This window comes from Podarcis cretensis (assembly GCF_951804945.1).
Source record: "Podarcis cretensis genome assembly, chromosome: 4".
Taxonomy (NCBI): Eukaryota; Metazoa; Chordata; class Lepidosauria; order Squamata; family Lacertidae; genus Podarcis; species Podarcis cretensis.
In genome coordinates this window covers 62,697,153-62,713,803 of record NC_137173.1, presented here as the reverse complement: position 1 = coordinate 62,713,803, position 16,651 = coordinate 62,697,153, and the positions used below count along the sequence as shown (strand labels likewise).

General features: G+C 38.3%; 1 protein-coding gene across 8 annotated transcripts in view; it reads left to right on the top strand.

The window, feature by feature from the left end:
• The window catches only part of LOC307213968 (uncharacterized protein), a 47,151-nt gene that overhangs the window by 21,760 nt on the left and 8,740 nt on the right, over window positions 1–16,651 (top strand). For 6 of the 8 annotated variants that reach the window (XM_079972257.1, XM_079972261.1, XM_079972256.1 and 3 more), the window contains exons 4-11: window positions 853–1,017; window positions 2,967–3,054; window positions 3,854–4,029; window positions 4,724–4,931; window positions 6,983–7,108; window positions 8,904–9,063; window positions 11,400–11,636; window positions 14,199–15,640. In XM_079972257.1, coding sequence (XP_079828383.1) covers window positions 853–1,017; window positions 2,967–3,054; window positions 3,854–4,029; window positions 4,724–4,931; window positions 6,983–7,108; window positions 8,904–9,063; window positions 11,400–11,636; window positions 14,199–14,256 — 1,218 coding nt within the window. In that variant the 3' untranslated portion in view covers window positions 14,257–15,640. Of the gene's footprint in view, window positions 1–852; window positions 1,018–2,966; window positions 3,055–3,853; window positions 4,030–4,723; window positions 4,932–6,982; window positions 7,109–8,903; window positions 9,064–11,399; window positions 11,637–14,198; window positions 15,642–16,651 lie in introns of those variants that run through there. The other 2 variants (XR_013837783.1, XM_079972262.1) reach the window with 2 other exon arrangements.

Genomic DNA, 16,651 nt, shown 5'->3' with positions numbered 1-16,651 from the left:
GAATTTTCCCCAATGATACTTTTATGTTGCATTTGTTTATTATCTTCACTAAGTTTTTACTGAACGCTACAACCACCGCAGTTTCTTTATCTTCAAAAGATTAGTATATATGGATACCAGCAAATTGAGGGGTATAAAGCAAGCTTTATATGGATATAAGTGAGAAGCGTATCCTTTGTTATAGTTTTAACAATTCACTTGCTGTGTTTCATTTACAGTAACATGTCTAATCACAAACTTTTTCTCAGCAGTGAAGGTACCATCTAAGTTTAAATGTATATTGTTATTCAGTTTCGTGCTGTTTATACGATAAGAAGCTTTAACCATTCATATATTTCAGATATTCAATATTCATATTTCAGATTGTAAAAAAACATGTTTTTCTTTAAGGATTGTTGGAAATAACAAGGTTGAAGTTCTTAGTCTTTAGGGTGCCACAAGACAGGGCTAAACCTCTGAAGTTTGAATCTAGTATATGAACACCTGACTTGCTCTTTTGAACCATTTATGTTGCATAGATATGGCTTAGAGTTGTCATAATTTCATAATCTTTGTTGGGGTTTTGTATTGTGTTAACTATAAGCTGCTTAATGGACCTGGACCACAGAGGAGCTGAAAAGTATCCTATCAATTCAGTAGTAGTAAAAATAATAATGTACAAATGCAATCTTTGTATACTGTATAAATGCACAGGTTTGTTTGTTTTTTAAACAAAAGAGCTTTATTCTTAATATATGGAAAACAGCACACGTCACAATATACAGGACCATGCAACAGTTCTCATTACACAGCACAAATTAAATTAAACACTTGAAATTTCTTCTTGACTTTCTTTTTTTCCTTTTTTGTTAGTCAACAAAGAAAGGAAGGTCTCCTGCAATGTCAGAGTTTCTGCTGAAATCTCCAGATGAGAACAAACAGGAATTTCATCAACCCATGAAGAATGTGCAGGCTAAACGTCAAGTACTGTTGAATGGACAGAGTCCACACGCAGATGATGGCAAACTTTATGGGAAGGTGAATGATTTGCATCTATATATATATAAAGTTTCTTGCATTATAAGAACATAAGAAGAGCCTGCTGGATCAGGCCAATGGCCCATCTAGTACAGCATCCTATTCTCAAAGCAGCCATCTGAATGCCTGTGGGAAAGCCCCAAACATGACTGGAGCACAAGCACCCTCTCCCATCCTGTGGCTTCCAGCAACTAGTATTCAAAAGTATTACTGCCTCCTACAGTGGAGGCAAAGCATAGCCATCATGGCTTGTGGCCACTGATAGCCTTATCTGTCTAATCCCCTTTTAAAACTATCCAGCTTCACGGCCTATTGTTTATGCACTGAGTGAAGAGGTACTTTCTTTTACCTGTCCTGAACCTTCATTGAGTCCAGCTTCATTGAATCTCCATGAGTTCTAGCGTATAAGTGCGGGAGAAAGACCTCTCTCTATCCACTTTTTCCATGCCACGTGTAATTTTGTAAACATCTATCATGGCACAGCTTTCTCCCCTTTCAGGACCTTTTCCAACTTGGCAATATTCTGAGTACCAGAACAGTAGACCAGCATTCTGATACCAGCAGTTTTATTTCCCATTCCTTTTCTACACACACCAGGTCAACATCTTCATCAACTGAAACGCTTTCACTTTGCTGTTATCCTTAGTTTTGGCATACTGCGAAATTCGAAAACAAATAGAGAATACTCTGTTCTTAAATAGGCATATGACAGCTGCAGGAGTGAAGCTACAATTAACTCACCAGCAAAACTATCCAAAAGAAGTGGGGGCACGGGAAATAAAAACTGTGTAATTCCCCATTCCTTTGCTTCCTCCCTCCATATTATACAGTATACTTAAAGAACAACTGATTGAATAGATTAATGAAGTGGTTGTGTACTTGCATTATTTGACTTCTGAACAGGGGAGTGGCAAGTCAAGTGAACTGAAATGCTTCCAAAATAGATAATCTTGATTGTACACTAAACAGATGGCAATGGCAGGAACTCAAGAGATAAAAATAGTCCAATGAGTGAGTTGCTGCAGACTCTTAGTCAGGGCTATAAGCACAAGTTTACAGGAGCTTATCACACAGAACTTTAAGGACAGACGGGTAAAAAGAAAACATATAGAGGAGAGAAATCACTTTTTTTGTATTAACACTTATATACCACCGCATAGCCAGTAATGAAAAAAAGAAAAGTAATCAGAGCAACAAAAGTCAAAGACAAAAATTCTAAGCTTTACATTTTGTCAGCGAAACAAACTCATGGATGGGTATGGAAAAACCGCAGGTTTTATCCAGTAATGAATCTAAGAGATAGCATACCACACCAAAAATAAACAAAAGCTATCCAGATAAATACTTTAACTCTCAAAATATAACAATGACGATTTTTACAAGTATGGGAATGCCAGTATGCAAAGTAAATTTGTGGAAAAAATAAAAGCTTAATAATAAAAAATATAAGATACAAGATAATAGATCAGGTTTTTTCTTCCTAAATTATAAAGAAGGCTCCGTCAAAAGTGAACATAGAGAACTTATTTCATTGATAGGATGAGGAATAGTATAAGCAAGAATGTAAAAAATGCATTGTACAGTATTCAAATATATTATTTCCTTTGTTCTTAGAGGTTAACCAATTTTGCTGTTGTTGCAAACTCCCAGATTTTATCAATCCAATCATTTATTGTTAGTGCCTCCACTTGTTTGCATCATTCATATATATATATATATATCTGTATATCACACACAGAGATGGATATAAGTATGTGTGATTTTATATAGATATATTGTAAGATATTAGTTTAAGAAAACTCAGAAGTATGGGGAAAGTACATATTAATTATTGTTCAGAATTACAAATAGAATGCCATATTTATACCATTTCCATGTAATTAAAAATGTAGTTTTTGAAACTGGAATGTTTCAAATGAACAAACTAATACAAATATTATTTTTTTAAGGAGATAGAATTTCTTAATGAAGAACGGTCAACTTGTAGCCTGCCAAAATTTGAATGCAACTCTCCCAGAATTCTACAGCAACAGATTGGTATGAAGTCATGCAAGCTTGTTAATTTCATCATTCAACATTCAGTGCCTTTATTTTAATTTCCATTTGAATGTGTGCTAATTTGTTTTTATATGCATCAATCCACATGATGATCCACATTTATTAATTTCTGTGAAAGTTCAAATAGCAGTTTAGAAAAACCTTGAAGCCATGTTCTACTCCTTCTAAATACTATAGTATGAGTGTTTAGGTTATTGGCACCACTACAATCCCACAACTGATTGGTTAACACTGGCTACAAACAGCCAACGCTATGGCAATAAATTTAAGCATCAGCTTAATGCACTATTTCCCCCTTCCCTGCTAAAATCTCTAAATGCACTCAAGTAAACAAACTTTCCACCCCAAACCAACCTGTACAAAATTCCCCCAAAAACTTTACTCAAAGTCAAAGTGCTATTCCTCTTTTCATAGAATTGCAGAGTTGGAGGGAACACTGAGGGTCATCTGGTTCAACCCCTGGAATGCATGAATCTTTTGCGCAAAGTGCGTATCCTATGCCTCTACAAATACTAGGCACCATTCAATCAAGGCTGTATTTTTATGCACACTTTTAATTCATTCTGATAAACAAGCATAGGCCTGGGATGCAAGCTAAGTATTTTAAGTCCCTTTTATTTCAGTAGGAGTGTTGCAATCCTATGCACGTCTACTGAGAAATAAGCTCAGTGAGACTTACTCCCCAGGTAAGTGTATCTTGCATTAAAGTCTTAAGCACAATAGGCCTTAAATGTGACTAGATGATGCATACTGAATATTTTTGCATATTGATACACAGTAAACCTTAAAAGCCAGATCAACAATCTTCAAGAAGCCAATGAGACTGCAGTCTTAGAGCTAGCAAAGGCAGATGAGGAGATTTCACAACTGAAGAATGAAATGGCTCAATTAAAATCTGAATATATGCAGAAGTTAGCAGACTCTAAAGAAGAAAACCTTAATCTGAAGAAAAAGGTAAGGGGTCTGGGGCAATCCTTTGTTATAACTTATATACTTTAATTTTAAACCTGTGTTTTTCTTTAAGTGGGATAGAAGACAGGTAATATATATTTAATCATGTATCAAACAGTAACCAAAGCTATAATTAGTCAACGGGTGATATTCATTTGTTTTATGCCTACAACTGTGAGCTTAAACATTCTTAGTATGTATTTGTCTCCTAAATGTTTTATAAAATAATTGCATATTTTACACATTCACTGCTAAACCATGCTGTAAAGAATGATAAACTCACAGCATGCAGAAAAGTACCACAGAAGAGAAAGAGTTCTGGCCTTTTTACTTGCATGTTTAGTTTGTTTGTTTATTAAATTCGTTGTTCACTTATTTTGCCCCGGCAACTCTAAGCGACGTGCAATATTTTATGTGTCTTACAATTTATTTTTACATGGGAAATTTGAACATAAGAACCTGTCCTGCAGTCTGCATTGGCACAGGACCAGGTAGGGTGCATTGTGCAATTTCTCTGCACATGAATATAATCCGTTAGGCAAAACTTTAACCAACCTGGGAATTACAGCAGTTCAGAAGTGATCAGTTATGCTTTAAACAATTGATTTCTTATATGTTGATTTCTACTCTTTATTGCTTTCCTCCTTCATGATCAAGAATCAAAACACTGTTTAAACTAATTCTTCCCCCTCTAAAGATCAATAGGATGCACAACAGACATGATCCAGTAGACACTTATGAGCAGACCTTGCATGAAGAGATTTGTGAGCTAAGAGCTGAGTCCAGGAGACTGAGGGAAATCGGCCACCAGCTGAATGAGGAAAACCACAGGCTGAAAGAAGAGCTATGGGATGTAAAGAGGAAATATGAATGGCTCATGCATACAGTTGCTGGCAAACAGGATGGTAAAGGAACCACCATTATGGTATATTGCTTGGGTTCTTACGATGATCAGTAAACAGCCCAGTATGTTGCTCCAGCAAAGATAGGAGGCCACATCTCATTAACAACATTAACACCAGTTACTTTTGAGCAATGACTTTATAGCAGAGCTTCATGGCAGTGGCATAACATGGGCAGGCACAGGGGCGGTTGTCCCAAGTGCATAATTATTAGGGGTGCAAAATTTCAACACCTGAAGCTGCCTCAATACAGCTGCACAGTTCCGTCACTGGGCTCTGTTGAAAATGGCTCCTCCGTGCAAACTAGGAAGTGACCTCTGCAAACAACGGAATGACTCTTCTTGGGTCTGCAGCTGTGATCTTCTGGGTGATGCAGATGCCATTTAGGCAGTTGAATGTGCATGCATACTCCGTCCCCTCTCTGTGTGGCCCCGGGCACTGGCAACTCATGCTATGCCACTACTCATGGAGCCCATTCTTCTGCATGGGTTCATCATGTGTCCCCTGCAATGTAATACAGGAGGAAGACTGACTATAACAGGCCCCTATCCATCACTATTGTGCACTGACTGCTGTATAAAAAATAGTTGCTACTCACCATGCAATCAGATAGACCTGGTGCTGAGGTTTCTTAAGAGGATAAAGTGCATTCAACAGGTTTTCAATAATAATAATAATAACTGAAGATACTAGTGACAATGAATTTGATTTCAACCACCAACTTCAATATGAATCCTATCATGGAGAGAAAGGTGTGAAATTTCTTTCATAAGCTGGATAAGGCAATAACTTGTAGTGGTTAGTGTAGCAAGTAAGGCTTTTATTGATGTATGTACAGAGATATAAATCATCTCATCATTCTGGGTTGCCTCTGTGTTTGTGCCCAGAATGACTGTTTTCATTTTAAAAGATCTTGTCTCTAGTCATTAGGTACATCTTTATACCCTCAACAATTATCCCAGGTATTTTATAAATTATCTGAGGCAAAGCTACAACATTAACAACAATACTACTACAGTGAAATTCACCAAAACAAATCTTTATTGGAATTCGAAATGCCAGAAGAGGCATTTGTTGATTAACTGTAAAGGTGATTAACCCTCAACATTTAATTAATACTGTCAGAGTTGGTGGTTAGCCAAAAGAGATCCAGCACTGCAGAAAAGGGACTTCAACTTTCTACTGCAGTCACAGCAATGCTGAATCATGGCAAATAGCTATAAAATAGCTTTCTTAAAACTAAAAGTGCCTGAAGATCAGTGCAACTAGCAGCAGTTTGTATATTTATTTTACATTAAGTTCTTCCAATGAGTATCTAATGTTACTCATTTGATTACAGTTTATTTTAAACGTGGCATCTGTGATAAGTAAGACAATTCTGTTCCCAGCTATACTAAAGCCAAAGTGTATTTCTCACGTCTTAATTTAAAATACTAATAATAAAGCAGGAAGTTGCTCTTTCAGAAGACATTCAACCAACAAACGGAAAAGACATTTCACTTTTTGAAAATACTACATTTTAATAATTAAAGCATCAGTGCTTGATAAAAAATAGTTTTGTTTTAATAGACTGCATCAACAGTGATTTAAAAAGATTGACTGAATGAAATATTATTGTTTTATTGTGGGAATATGGTCATTTGTCCATAAGAGCATGGGCAAAAGATCATTATTGCAAGGATGATTTCATAGCAGAAAGCATTGCTTGGAAGCATGATCAATGCGTGGACAGCTCATGCCATCCAATGATTGGTCCACGTAGCATAGCATGATCAAATACGTGGTCTGGTGTGAGAACATGAGACTAATGTATTGTATTGTCTTTTATCTGCTGACTGAGGCAAAGCGCTCTCCTTGAATTTGTATCTTTTCGTGAACACACAATAAAGGCTGTGCTCCAGCAGCTTCTAGAGCAGAGCTGCGGCCAGACTTCTTCAACCCATCTTGGCGTGAGACTGATTATTTATGGATGGCGAGCGTGTTCTCGTCATTTTATAATATCTAAAACATCTAAGCAGAATTTAATAATAAGCAAGGCTTTTATTTTTATCTAGAAAAGATACAAGAATGTTCTAGGAAAAATGCTTCTTCCCCATCATCCATAAATAGTGAATCTACAGAATTTCTGATTTCTGGATACTGTGACACAGGGCTAGCAAAAGAAAACAGAGACTTAAAAGGTATGGTAATTAAAATATGCAATTGCACATTTTCTCATTTTGCCTTGTTAGCACAGAAAAGAATAAAAAAGTATACTGCATGTTCCCATGAATCTTCATATGGAAAGAAAAATCACTGAATTGGTTTTCTGTTTTCAGCTTTCTTTTTATGCAGTCAGTGAAAAGTAAGATCTAATTGGCTGATTAGTTTTGTGAAATACTTCCTCCAGACATCATTCCTTGGCTTTGGATTTTATTCATTATTCTCTATGGCCTTTCCCCACAAAACATGCCAGATTTCAGTGGACCCAAAATATAGGAACAATTCTGAGTTTGGGTGTTACTGCTTTAGTAATGCATCTGCATGCTTTATTGGATTGGGATAAATTAAGTACCTCAAAAGTGTAGACTCCGTGCATTTGTCCAATATGGGGGAAAGGATCATTGCTCAACATACTGTTTTCAGTATTGGCAAAACAGCCACAAAATGTGATGACTATGTAAGGATTTTACATTATCATAAAGGCATACAGACAGACAACTGAAGAAAAGACTAACCTTGGAGCTGGGATTCCATATTATTATTATTATTATTATTATTATTATTATTACTATTACTACTACTATTAGAATTTATATACTGCCATATGCCTGCAGGAATATAAAACCATAAAGTACATAATCAAAATAAAGCAACAACCCAAAATAAAACAACAACAAAACACACACATACCCCATATTTGTAAAAGGGCATAGGATGTCAATCAAATCAACCAAAGGCCTGGTTAAAGAGGAATGTTTTTGTCTGGCACCTAAAGTTGTATAATGAAGGCACCAGGCAAACTTCCCTGGGGAGAGCATTTCACAGACGGGGAGCCACTGCAGAGAAGGCCCGTTCTTGTGTTGCCACCCTCTGGACTGTTGTGGAGGAGGCACACGAAGAAGGGCCTCAGAAGATTATCTCAGGGTTATCTTATCTGACCATTCTTATCTTATCTATTCTTATCTGACCAAGAGATTTATCTATTATTTTCATCCTTGAAGTTGTCACAATATATCTGTAGTGGTATATCTTATTATTTGAACGAATGTGCTTTTGGCAACTCCATACCATTTTTCCAAGAGCACAGAAATAACCAGGAAAGTCAAACCTTTAGCCCCGGGAGTTTATCAGGGCCTTCAAGAATCCCCAATACGTCCAATGACATCTCCAGGGCTATGAAGCAGACTAGCCAATGACTGAGGCCACATCAGTGTCTCTTCCCTTGTCCCCTTTCAAATTAGCAATATGGGTTCAAGAAGTGTGGCGAGTAAAGAGAAGTTTGATCAAACTGAGTGCACTGGAGCAGGCTGTGCAAATTACAGTGTCCTAGCATTTTTCGTAAAAAACAACAACCAAACAAACCATGGATTGATGCACTTTAATGGTTTCCAGGATAAATATCTAGATTTTTACAACTTAAGTATCAGAGGTGAGATAAGGTTTTTTAGTTTTTTGCACACAAAATTATAGAATATTCCCTGAGCGTCTGTTGGTAGGGAACTAGTTCCACATTACCTATTTGAGTTGGGCATCCTTGAACAAAATATTGCAACTAGATTTGATCCAAATTTTCGAGCAGCTTTTTAATGTTTTTTTAATTGTGTTTCATAAACCTTTTATTGGCATCACAAACAAATCAATAAAGAATTACCACTTCTCCAGTGACACAAACATTTGCTAAAAGAAAGGAGGCAGAGCAGTCTATCGTCACATCACTTGGTCTCCAGGGAGATTAGACATCTGCAGTGTAATTTTTTTTATTATTTAATCAAGACTATGCATCTGAAGAGGTCACAAAGGCGAGCAGCAGCAACTTTCCTTGCATTACTCAACACAATCAAACAAGTCATGAGAACTATGATCAAAACATCTCAAGTTCATCTTCGAGTGGTGTCTCTCAAGTGGACACTTGCAATAAATATTATCCAAACAGGTAAGAATTGAATGGACATGAATATGATTGTGTTGTAAATGTAGTTTTCTGCTGTAAAGAAAAAGGTTGAGACCCCACACTGTGTAGTACTGCCAACTTAATGAATGCAAAGAGGTCAAGTAACTCTTCAGCAACAGTCTAGCTAAAGCAGGAAAGCACTGAAACATGTCTGCTGGGCTTGAGCTCATCACAAGATCAAGGACTGACTTTCCCCTTTGCTCTGATTGTGTATAGATGTAAGCCAGTACATTAGATGAGATCAATCATGATCTTCTGTGTGCTCCAAGATGCGACAGCTAGGATTGTTTCAATTTATGGATATAATGCTAGGCTGACTTCAGAAAGGTAGGGCTGTGAGAACTATGTGGAACTGAATGAGTGGCAGGTGTTGGATTGACAACTGTGGGCACACTGATTGCTCCAGCAAAACCACTGTATAGAAGGGGAAGCAGTAGCATAGGGAGTCCCTTAATGCTAAGTAAGCCAAAACCAATACAGTATAGGCACTAAAACATACCTAAATCTCAATCCAAGCCTACTGCATGATGGTTTTAACATTACAAATGACAGGAAAAGATCACCACCAAATATTCTCTTTAGCACAGGGGAGGGGGACCCCTAACCCTTCAGGACTCTCCCTAGGTCACACACCTCACCAGCCCTACTCCACGCCCTCTGAGTAATTCTGCTGGAGTGGAATGTGCCCTAGAGTTGTGCTAATGCCCCTTGCTTGCCTGCTTGGTGCAATAGAGAGGGGCCTGTGCATGCAGAAGCCTTTGGCTTTGTGTGTTTGGAATGTGTCACATTTTATAAAGCATTGTTTCCATTGCTGCACCCACTTTTGCCTTTGGACCTAACACCATGTGAATGCAGGCTTTGAAAAGTTGGCCACGAGGGAATATGGCCCTTTATTTCTGCAATTTCCACATGAAAAAGACAAAGCTATGTACAGTAAAAATCTATTTCATTTCTATCCCACTCTTCATTAAACCTGGTGATCCTATGGCAATACCGTAGAATAAAAGCATTTAAAAACAATGAACAATATTCTATTTCTGTCCAATATTCTGTCTGACCAGGACACTTCCATGACCCACATACAGCGGGTAGCATTTTAGATCTCTGCCTCCTCCTTTGCGTTTCTTATCTGTCCTGCAGTGTTGTTAAAAAGTCCTTCTATAATGCTATTAAATAGAGGCATGGACAAACCTAAATCCAAATCTTCCACAAATACTGCAGTGATTCCCCAATCCTTTACAAGGATAATAATGAATTCCTTGCTTTCCTAGAGACAAATGAAGCAGCTTGTCCTCAGTCTCTTTCATTTATCATTACCGTTTAAAACACAGAGAAAGTTTTGCCAAGAAAGGAGTTTGATTTTGTTAAAATGTGTACAGCAGCTACCACTGGTTGAAGGTGAAAGAACCTGCTGCATAAAAGATTTTTCTTGCAACTTCCCTGTAACATCAGAGCTGTGGCTTACATCAGAATAGCAGGGCTGTGTCTTGTTTCTTCTGCAGTCCAAATAGCAGCCAGCTGTCCCCTAATTTTGTGCATGAAAATTCCCACATGTTGTTAGAATAAAGAATTTGAATAGATGTTGTTACCCCCCACAAAAAAAAAATATCACGGCTCTTTTACTTAAGTTGCAATGAGAATGCAGTGTTAGAGTGCATATAAGTTAAAGGAAAACAACTGTTTTTATCAGGTGCCTGTAAGGGCCAAAGTAGACATGATGTGAGAGATCTGTGATCACATCTCAGGTATTTTTATACACTTTAAAGCAGCAGTGTGGGTCCACAAATTGTACAAGAACCACAGCACTATGGGAGAGGAGTGTAACCATTTTCTTGCATGTCATTTCACCGATATAAATACCATCCAGTGAAGCTGTGAAGGAAGAGGAGAGAAAAATATGGGCACCCATATTGTACCCATCTCCCCCCCCCCCCCCGTGGGCATTTCTCCTATTTAAATATTTACAGAACTGTGATTATCCCCAGAATGGGAAGAAGATGGGAACAATATAGGTGCCAATCCTTGCCCTTCCTACAAATTAACATTAGCTTGGGGGTAGGGGGGCCTGACTGAAGGAAATGGAATTGTGAGGGCAAACACTCAGCAACATGGCCCAATCCAATTTTGTTTCTGCAAAAAGTTGTTGGGAAAAAAGTCCCGAGTTTCCCCTGTCATGTCTAGTTTGTTCATAAGATATGCAGGATTCTTTGGTTATCACGAAAAGTCTGAATAATAAAGTTGTGCTGGAGTACAAAAAAAAAAGGACTCCTACGTCTTTCAAAGTAAAGCTATTGATTTTCTACAACTTTTTATCCCAGGATTCATCTAGATAAGGCGGCACTATCAAGACGACCATTTGCACCCAGGAATGTTACAGACTTGAAAGTTGGAAACCTAGTGAAATTTTCATGCCCAGCAGGAAAAATCAGCAAGGGAACTGTTAAGTATTTGGGACCACTTTTGGGGAGAGAAGAGGACTACCTTGGAATAGAGCTGGAAGGGGATCAAATAGGAAGGCATGATGGAACTTTTCAAGGAACACGCTACTTTCTTTGGTAAAGTTTACTCTTCTACCTGGCAATAGTATATTTGAGATCTTTCCTTCCCACCCCGAACCCAATTTTCCCCAGGGGCAGAAATAAAGCAATTTCACAGTTTTCTTGTTCAACATTTTACTTTTACCATGCATAATATGCAACCACTAATGGATCACAAATGTGTGTTGGCAAGTTTGTGGTTTTGAAGTATTGCGCTAAATACAACATTACAAAAGCTATACTACTCAATTGAATATATTACTGGTGAGGACAGGGTTCATGGCATGCTCCTTAGAATTAGGATAGTAACTAACAATAGCAGTAAGTTCACTTTTTATTGATGAGAGCTTCAGGATTTAGCTACTGTCTGCAGCAAATTGTGTTAAGCATTGGTATCAGTGTAAACGCAAGTACCTTGCATCCTCCCACCTGTAAAAACTGGTGTGCAAGAGATGGAAAAAGCAAAGTATGTGGGAAATCCTGTGTCACCATCTCATCAAGACTAGAATTTCACATTTTTTTTGCACTTTATCAAACAGTAACCATGCCTTGTACTCCTAATTTGGAGTGATGGCAAATTAATGTGCTGTTATCAAACATTTAAAAAGCGTTATTCTCACAGAGCTTTGTAAATGCACCATTTGCAACTTAAAACATGTGTAAATGCTTTACACCATCAACTACAAGGTATTAAATGTTTCCCTCCCATAATTGTGGGAGTTTTGGAATTCCCTCCCTACAGAGGTGTCTGGCACCTTCATTATGCATTATTACATATTTCTAGAACCCACTCTCGTTGTGATTGTAATTTGTTTTAAACTGTTTGTATCTCATCCTGTGTCTGTCTGGTGAAGTGGGTAATAAATCTAAAAAAAAAGTTTTACTGGTGCTATTAAGCATTGCAATGGATGTAGGAGAAAAATCCTGAAAATGTGGTGTTTTCCTGGCACTCTACATATGCCTGTTCCTGCCCACTTTCTGCCTCCAATCAATTATTTTCTATCTATGTATTATAAATGTCTGAGAACTTCCTTTATATAATGGACATTATGAAAATTCTAAAGAACAAATTGCTTCGTGCATCACTAGAGAGAAAAGCTTGCACTCAGAAATTCTATAGTTCAAAGTAGCTCTATAAACACGAGGTGTGTGCATGAGCCCAAGATTCACCTTATATTTGTGCATATATATATAATATATGAAGACAGAAGTGCCTGGCGCGCTCTGGTCCATGGGGTCACGAAGAGTCGGACACAACTAAACGAATAAATATATATATTCTTTCCACTTCAGTCTGTGCTTTGGGTTCAGAGGAACTTTGTATAAAACAAATTCATTCTCATGGTGAATCTAAAAATTACTTTTCCTTCTTTTTGGCAGAAGTTGCTGAAATTTGCAAGTGCATGAACCCTCTAGTTTTTCTTCAGACTGCATAAATCTTTGCAGAATTCCTCCAGACTAGATTAAGCCTGCCAGAGGCTTCTTTGGATGTAAAAGGAACTCACATTCTCCATAATCAGTATTAGGGCAATGCATTTGCTAGGCCAACTAAAACTCCAAAATCCATATTAGTTTAATATTTTCAAGTTCAGGGAAGCATGGTGGCTTGCGCTTTGCTTTTTCATAACTTAAAATAATTAAGAAGTAGCTGAGTTGTGTGTATTCTTGCTTGTGCATTTTTCAAAACATTAGCTTCACATGAGCTGGCTTTGCTTTCCTGGAGTTTCTCCCAGAGTTTGTGGGGACAAAACTAGTACGTAAAAAACGAGTGCTTTTAAATTGCTGGAAACGTCAGAGTTTTGTGTGACTGGAACAGTGCATGTATTGCCTATTAACTACAACCTATAACAGGAATAGCCAAAATAGTGCTTTCCAGATGTTGCTAAGCTACAACTCTCAGCATCCCTGCTGAGCTGTAGTCCAGCACCTAGAGGGCACCATATTGGCCATCTCTAGCAATTTGTATCTCCATTCCAAGTCTGAACCATGCTGTGCTCTTCAAAATTTTAATACTAGCTTTACTGCCTGAGCAATGGCTGTAACTTCAGTGCAGGGAGCGTTTATCTATCCCCTCAAATAACCCTGATATCTACTTTCAGCAATGCCTTATCATTTCTTGACCCTTTCCTCAATTTATTTTTTCCTGTCTCTACCAGTGCTACAGTATACATCTCCACTATTGTATCTCCCAGAGTATACGTGATAAAGTGGTGAAATAGAAACTATCCTCAACAGCAAAGATATTCCACCCTATGGGCGGGCAGGGTGGGGGGGGGGGAGAGAGAGAGAGACTAAAGTCACAATTAAAAGATAGTGCTGGTCCTGGTAAAGGGTTTCCCACTAACAGAAAATTGTGCATTTTCCCCCTGTCATGCAAAAATGTCTTTGTTGTCTTTAAATTGTGGCCTTTAAGAATCCAATCAGAAAACACTGTCCAGCAGCAGATTTCTGTTTGCATGACCATCGAAGTAACTTGAGTAAATTGAGTTTGTAACTCGTTGGTTAAGTTAACTTTATGTCATAAAAAGTCACGTCAAAGAACCATATCCACATTACTGACTTTCAAAATTTGTTTTCCAGTGCCCCTAACAAAGGAGTTTTTGTTAACTTCAGCAAGATCATTATTGCCTGGGAATAACGATTCCACTACATCCTGAACAATGAATGCATGGACTTTAAAGCCTTCCAATATATTGTGCTTCTGCTGCAAAGAAGAAACAAAGTGTTTAGAACTCTGTTCATCAGTGTATTTCTTCCATTTTTATCAAGTTGTATTTGAGCATTTTATAGTATTGTATTTTTTTGTAAAATAAAACTAGTTGTACTATTACTGAAAATGCAAACAGCAAACATCTGGACTCAAGTCATAATAGGTATGAATTCCCCCAATGAACTGATTTAAAACAGTTTATTTTCCTTTCCATGTAGAGCAATCAAGCTTATGATTGCTTACATATTTTTACAGAGAATGGAAACACATGAACAAAGTGGTAAACAAAAAGAGCTGAAGTGCTTTCCATGATTTTCCATTAGGAACAATATGCAATCATAACTGCAGATACAGTTGTTGATGCTCCCGCCACCCCCACTTAAAAAAAATGTACCTGAAGGCATGGCTAGGATAGCCTCTGTGTACAAGAAGTAGCCCCGGATAGCAAATGAGCCCAAGATAGCAAAGAATCTGGATTCTTCCACCATTCATAAATAGCTACAACGGACTAATAAAGCTATCCCTCTGAAAATTAGAGAAATGCTTATCACAAACTTGCTGAATTGAATCTACCATGGTTGGGAGCACATTTGTAAACAACTTCTCCCTCTTTGGGTTCACAATTCACAGTACTGGTGTATGAAAATAAATTTTAGCTAGTTTTCAAGCACTTCTAAATCAACTGTACCATCTCACCAGTCATAACAGAGTGCCTGGCAAGAGTTGGAACCTTTTCCTGATAGGTGGACTTTTCTATTACTACTGCTAAGTACGAAGGAGCTGGTATATCTGACTAGGCATGAGAATTTATTATTCACTGGTAGTAAAAATGGACCTAGCTTACATTGTTTGGAATTTGATATTTATCAGCCATAGGTTCAGAAGACATGATTACATATATTTTATCTACCAAGCTCCTAATTCATCACTTGGCTTGAACTGGTACTTGGACCTGCTGGATCTATGATGAAATAGTGAAGTGACATCATAAAATGGCAACAATAGCAGCTCCAAGTATTCTAAGCAAGGATTTTTCCCAGCTGTAGCTAAGAGTCCTTTGGCTCTTGTGCTTCAGCTCAGATCATAGGCAAGGCACTGGGCTTATATTACTTAAGGGAGACCAAAAAACAAGGCACCTGAAACAGCCCCAGCTGATTAACTTCGGCCCTCCCTTGCACTACTCATATTAACATTATCTAAGTTACCCTCTGCCCTGTCCAAAACTACCTGCAAGTAAGTTCTCACGGCAAACACTGAATCTAAAATGATTTTATGGTAATAGTGCCTTGGCTTTTGTTCCTGTGTAAGACAGAACCATACATGGGACGCTGGTGGCGCTGTGGGTTAAAGCCTCAGCGCCTAGGACTTGCCGATCGAAAGGTCGGCAGTTCGAATCCCTGCGGCGGGGTGCGCTCCCGCTGCTCGGTCCCAGCGCCTGCCAACCTAGCAGTTTGAAAGCACCTCCGGGTGCAAGTAGATAAATAGGGACCACTTACCGGCGGGAAGGTAAACGGCGTTTCCGTGTGCGGCTCTGGCTCGCCAGAGCAGCGATGTCACGCTGGCCACGTGACCCGGAAGTGTCTCCGGACAGCGCTGGCCCCTGGCCTCTTAAGTGAGATGGGCGCACAACCCCAGAGTCTGTCAAGACTGGCCCGTACGGGCAGGGGTACCTTTACCTTTACCTTTAAGACAGAACCATAGTTAAGGATACAGCCTGAGGGAGCAGATTTTTGCTAAAGATGGCAAGATCCTTTAGCTCACTCTGGATCTCAGCCATGCTGAAATGTTAGCTAGCATCAGTTCAGCAACCTATAGAAGCAGCTGATGGTGTGCTTAGTTGCACCTTGTGACTGAAATGTGGAAGCCTGAAGATTACAAAGCAAGAGTTTTTAATGGTTAAGGTGTCATTTCTTATCTAGCAACCAAATTTATTCTTTCTGCAACAACCTAGGAATTTGATATAGATACCTTTATGTAACTCCCATGCACGATCAAATGTGAAATATCTGCATTGGATATTAAAATGCAAGAGTTCCTTTAGCAACTATAATTCAAAAACTTCTGATGTTCATAAACAATGAGACACCATTTCTGAAAGATGATAACCAGGTACCTCATTTTGACTTTTAAGGAGTTCCACAGATTCACTGGAAACTGACAAGTCCAAAACACCTTTTTTCTTCTTCACAGTGGAGATCCAAGTTTAATGTAGTCACCAAACAAGATAGGTACTGATTTTCTGGTTAGAATGTATAATACAGCAGTTACTTACGGAGAAAGAATCCGCATGAAACTGATAGAGTAGATGACACAGCAAGAAGTA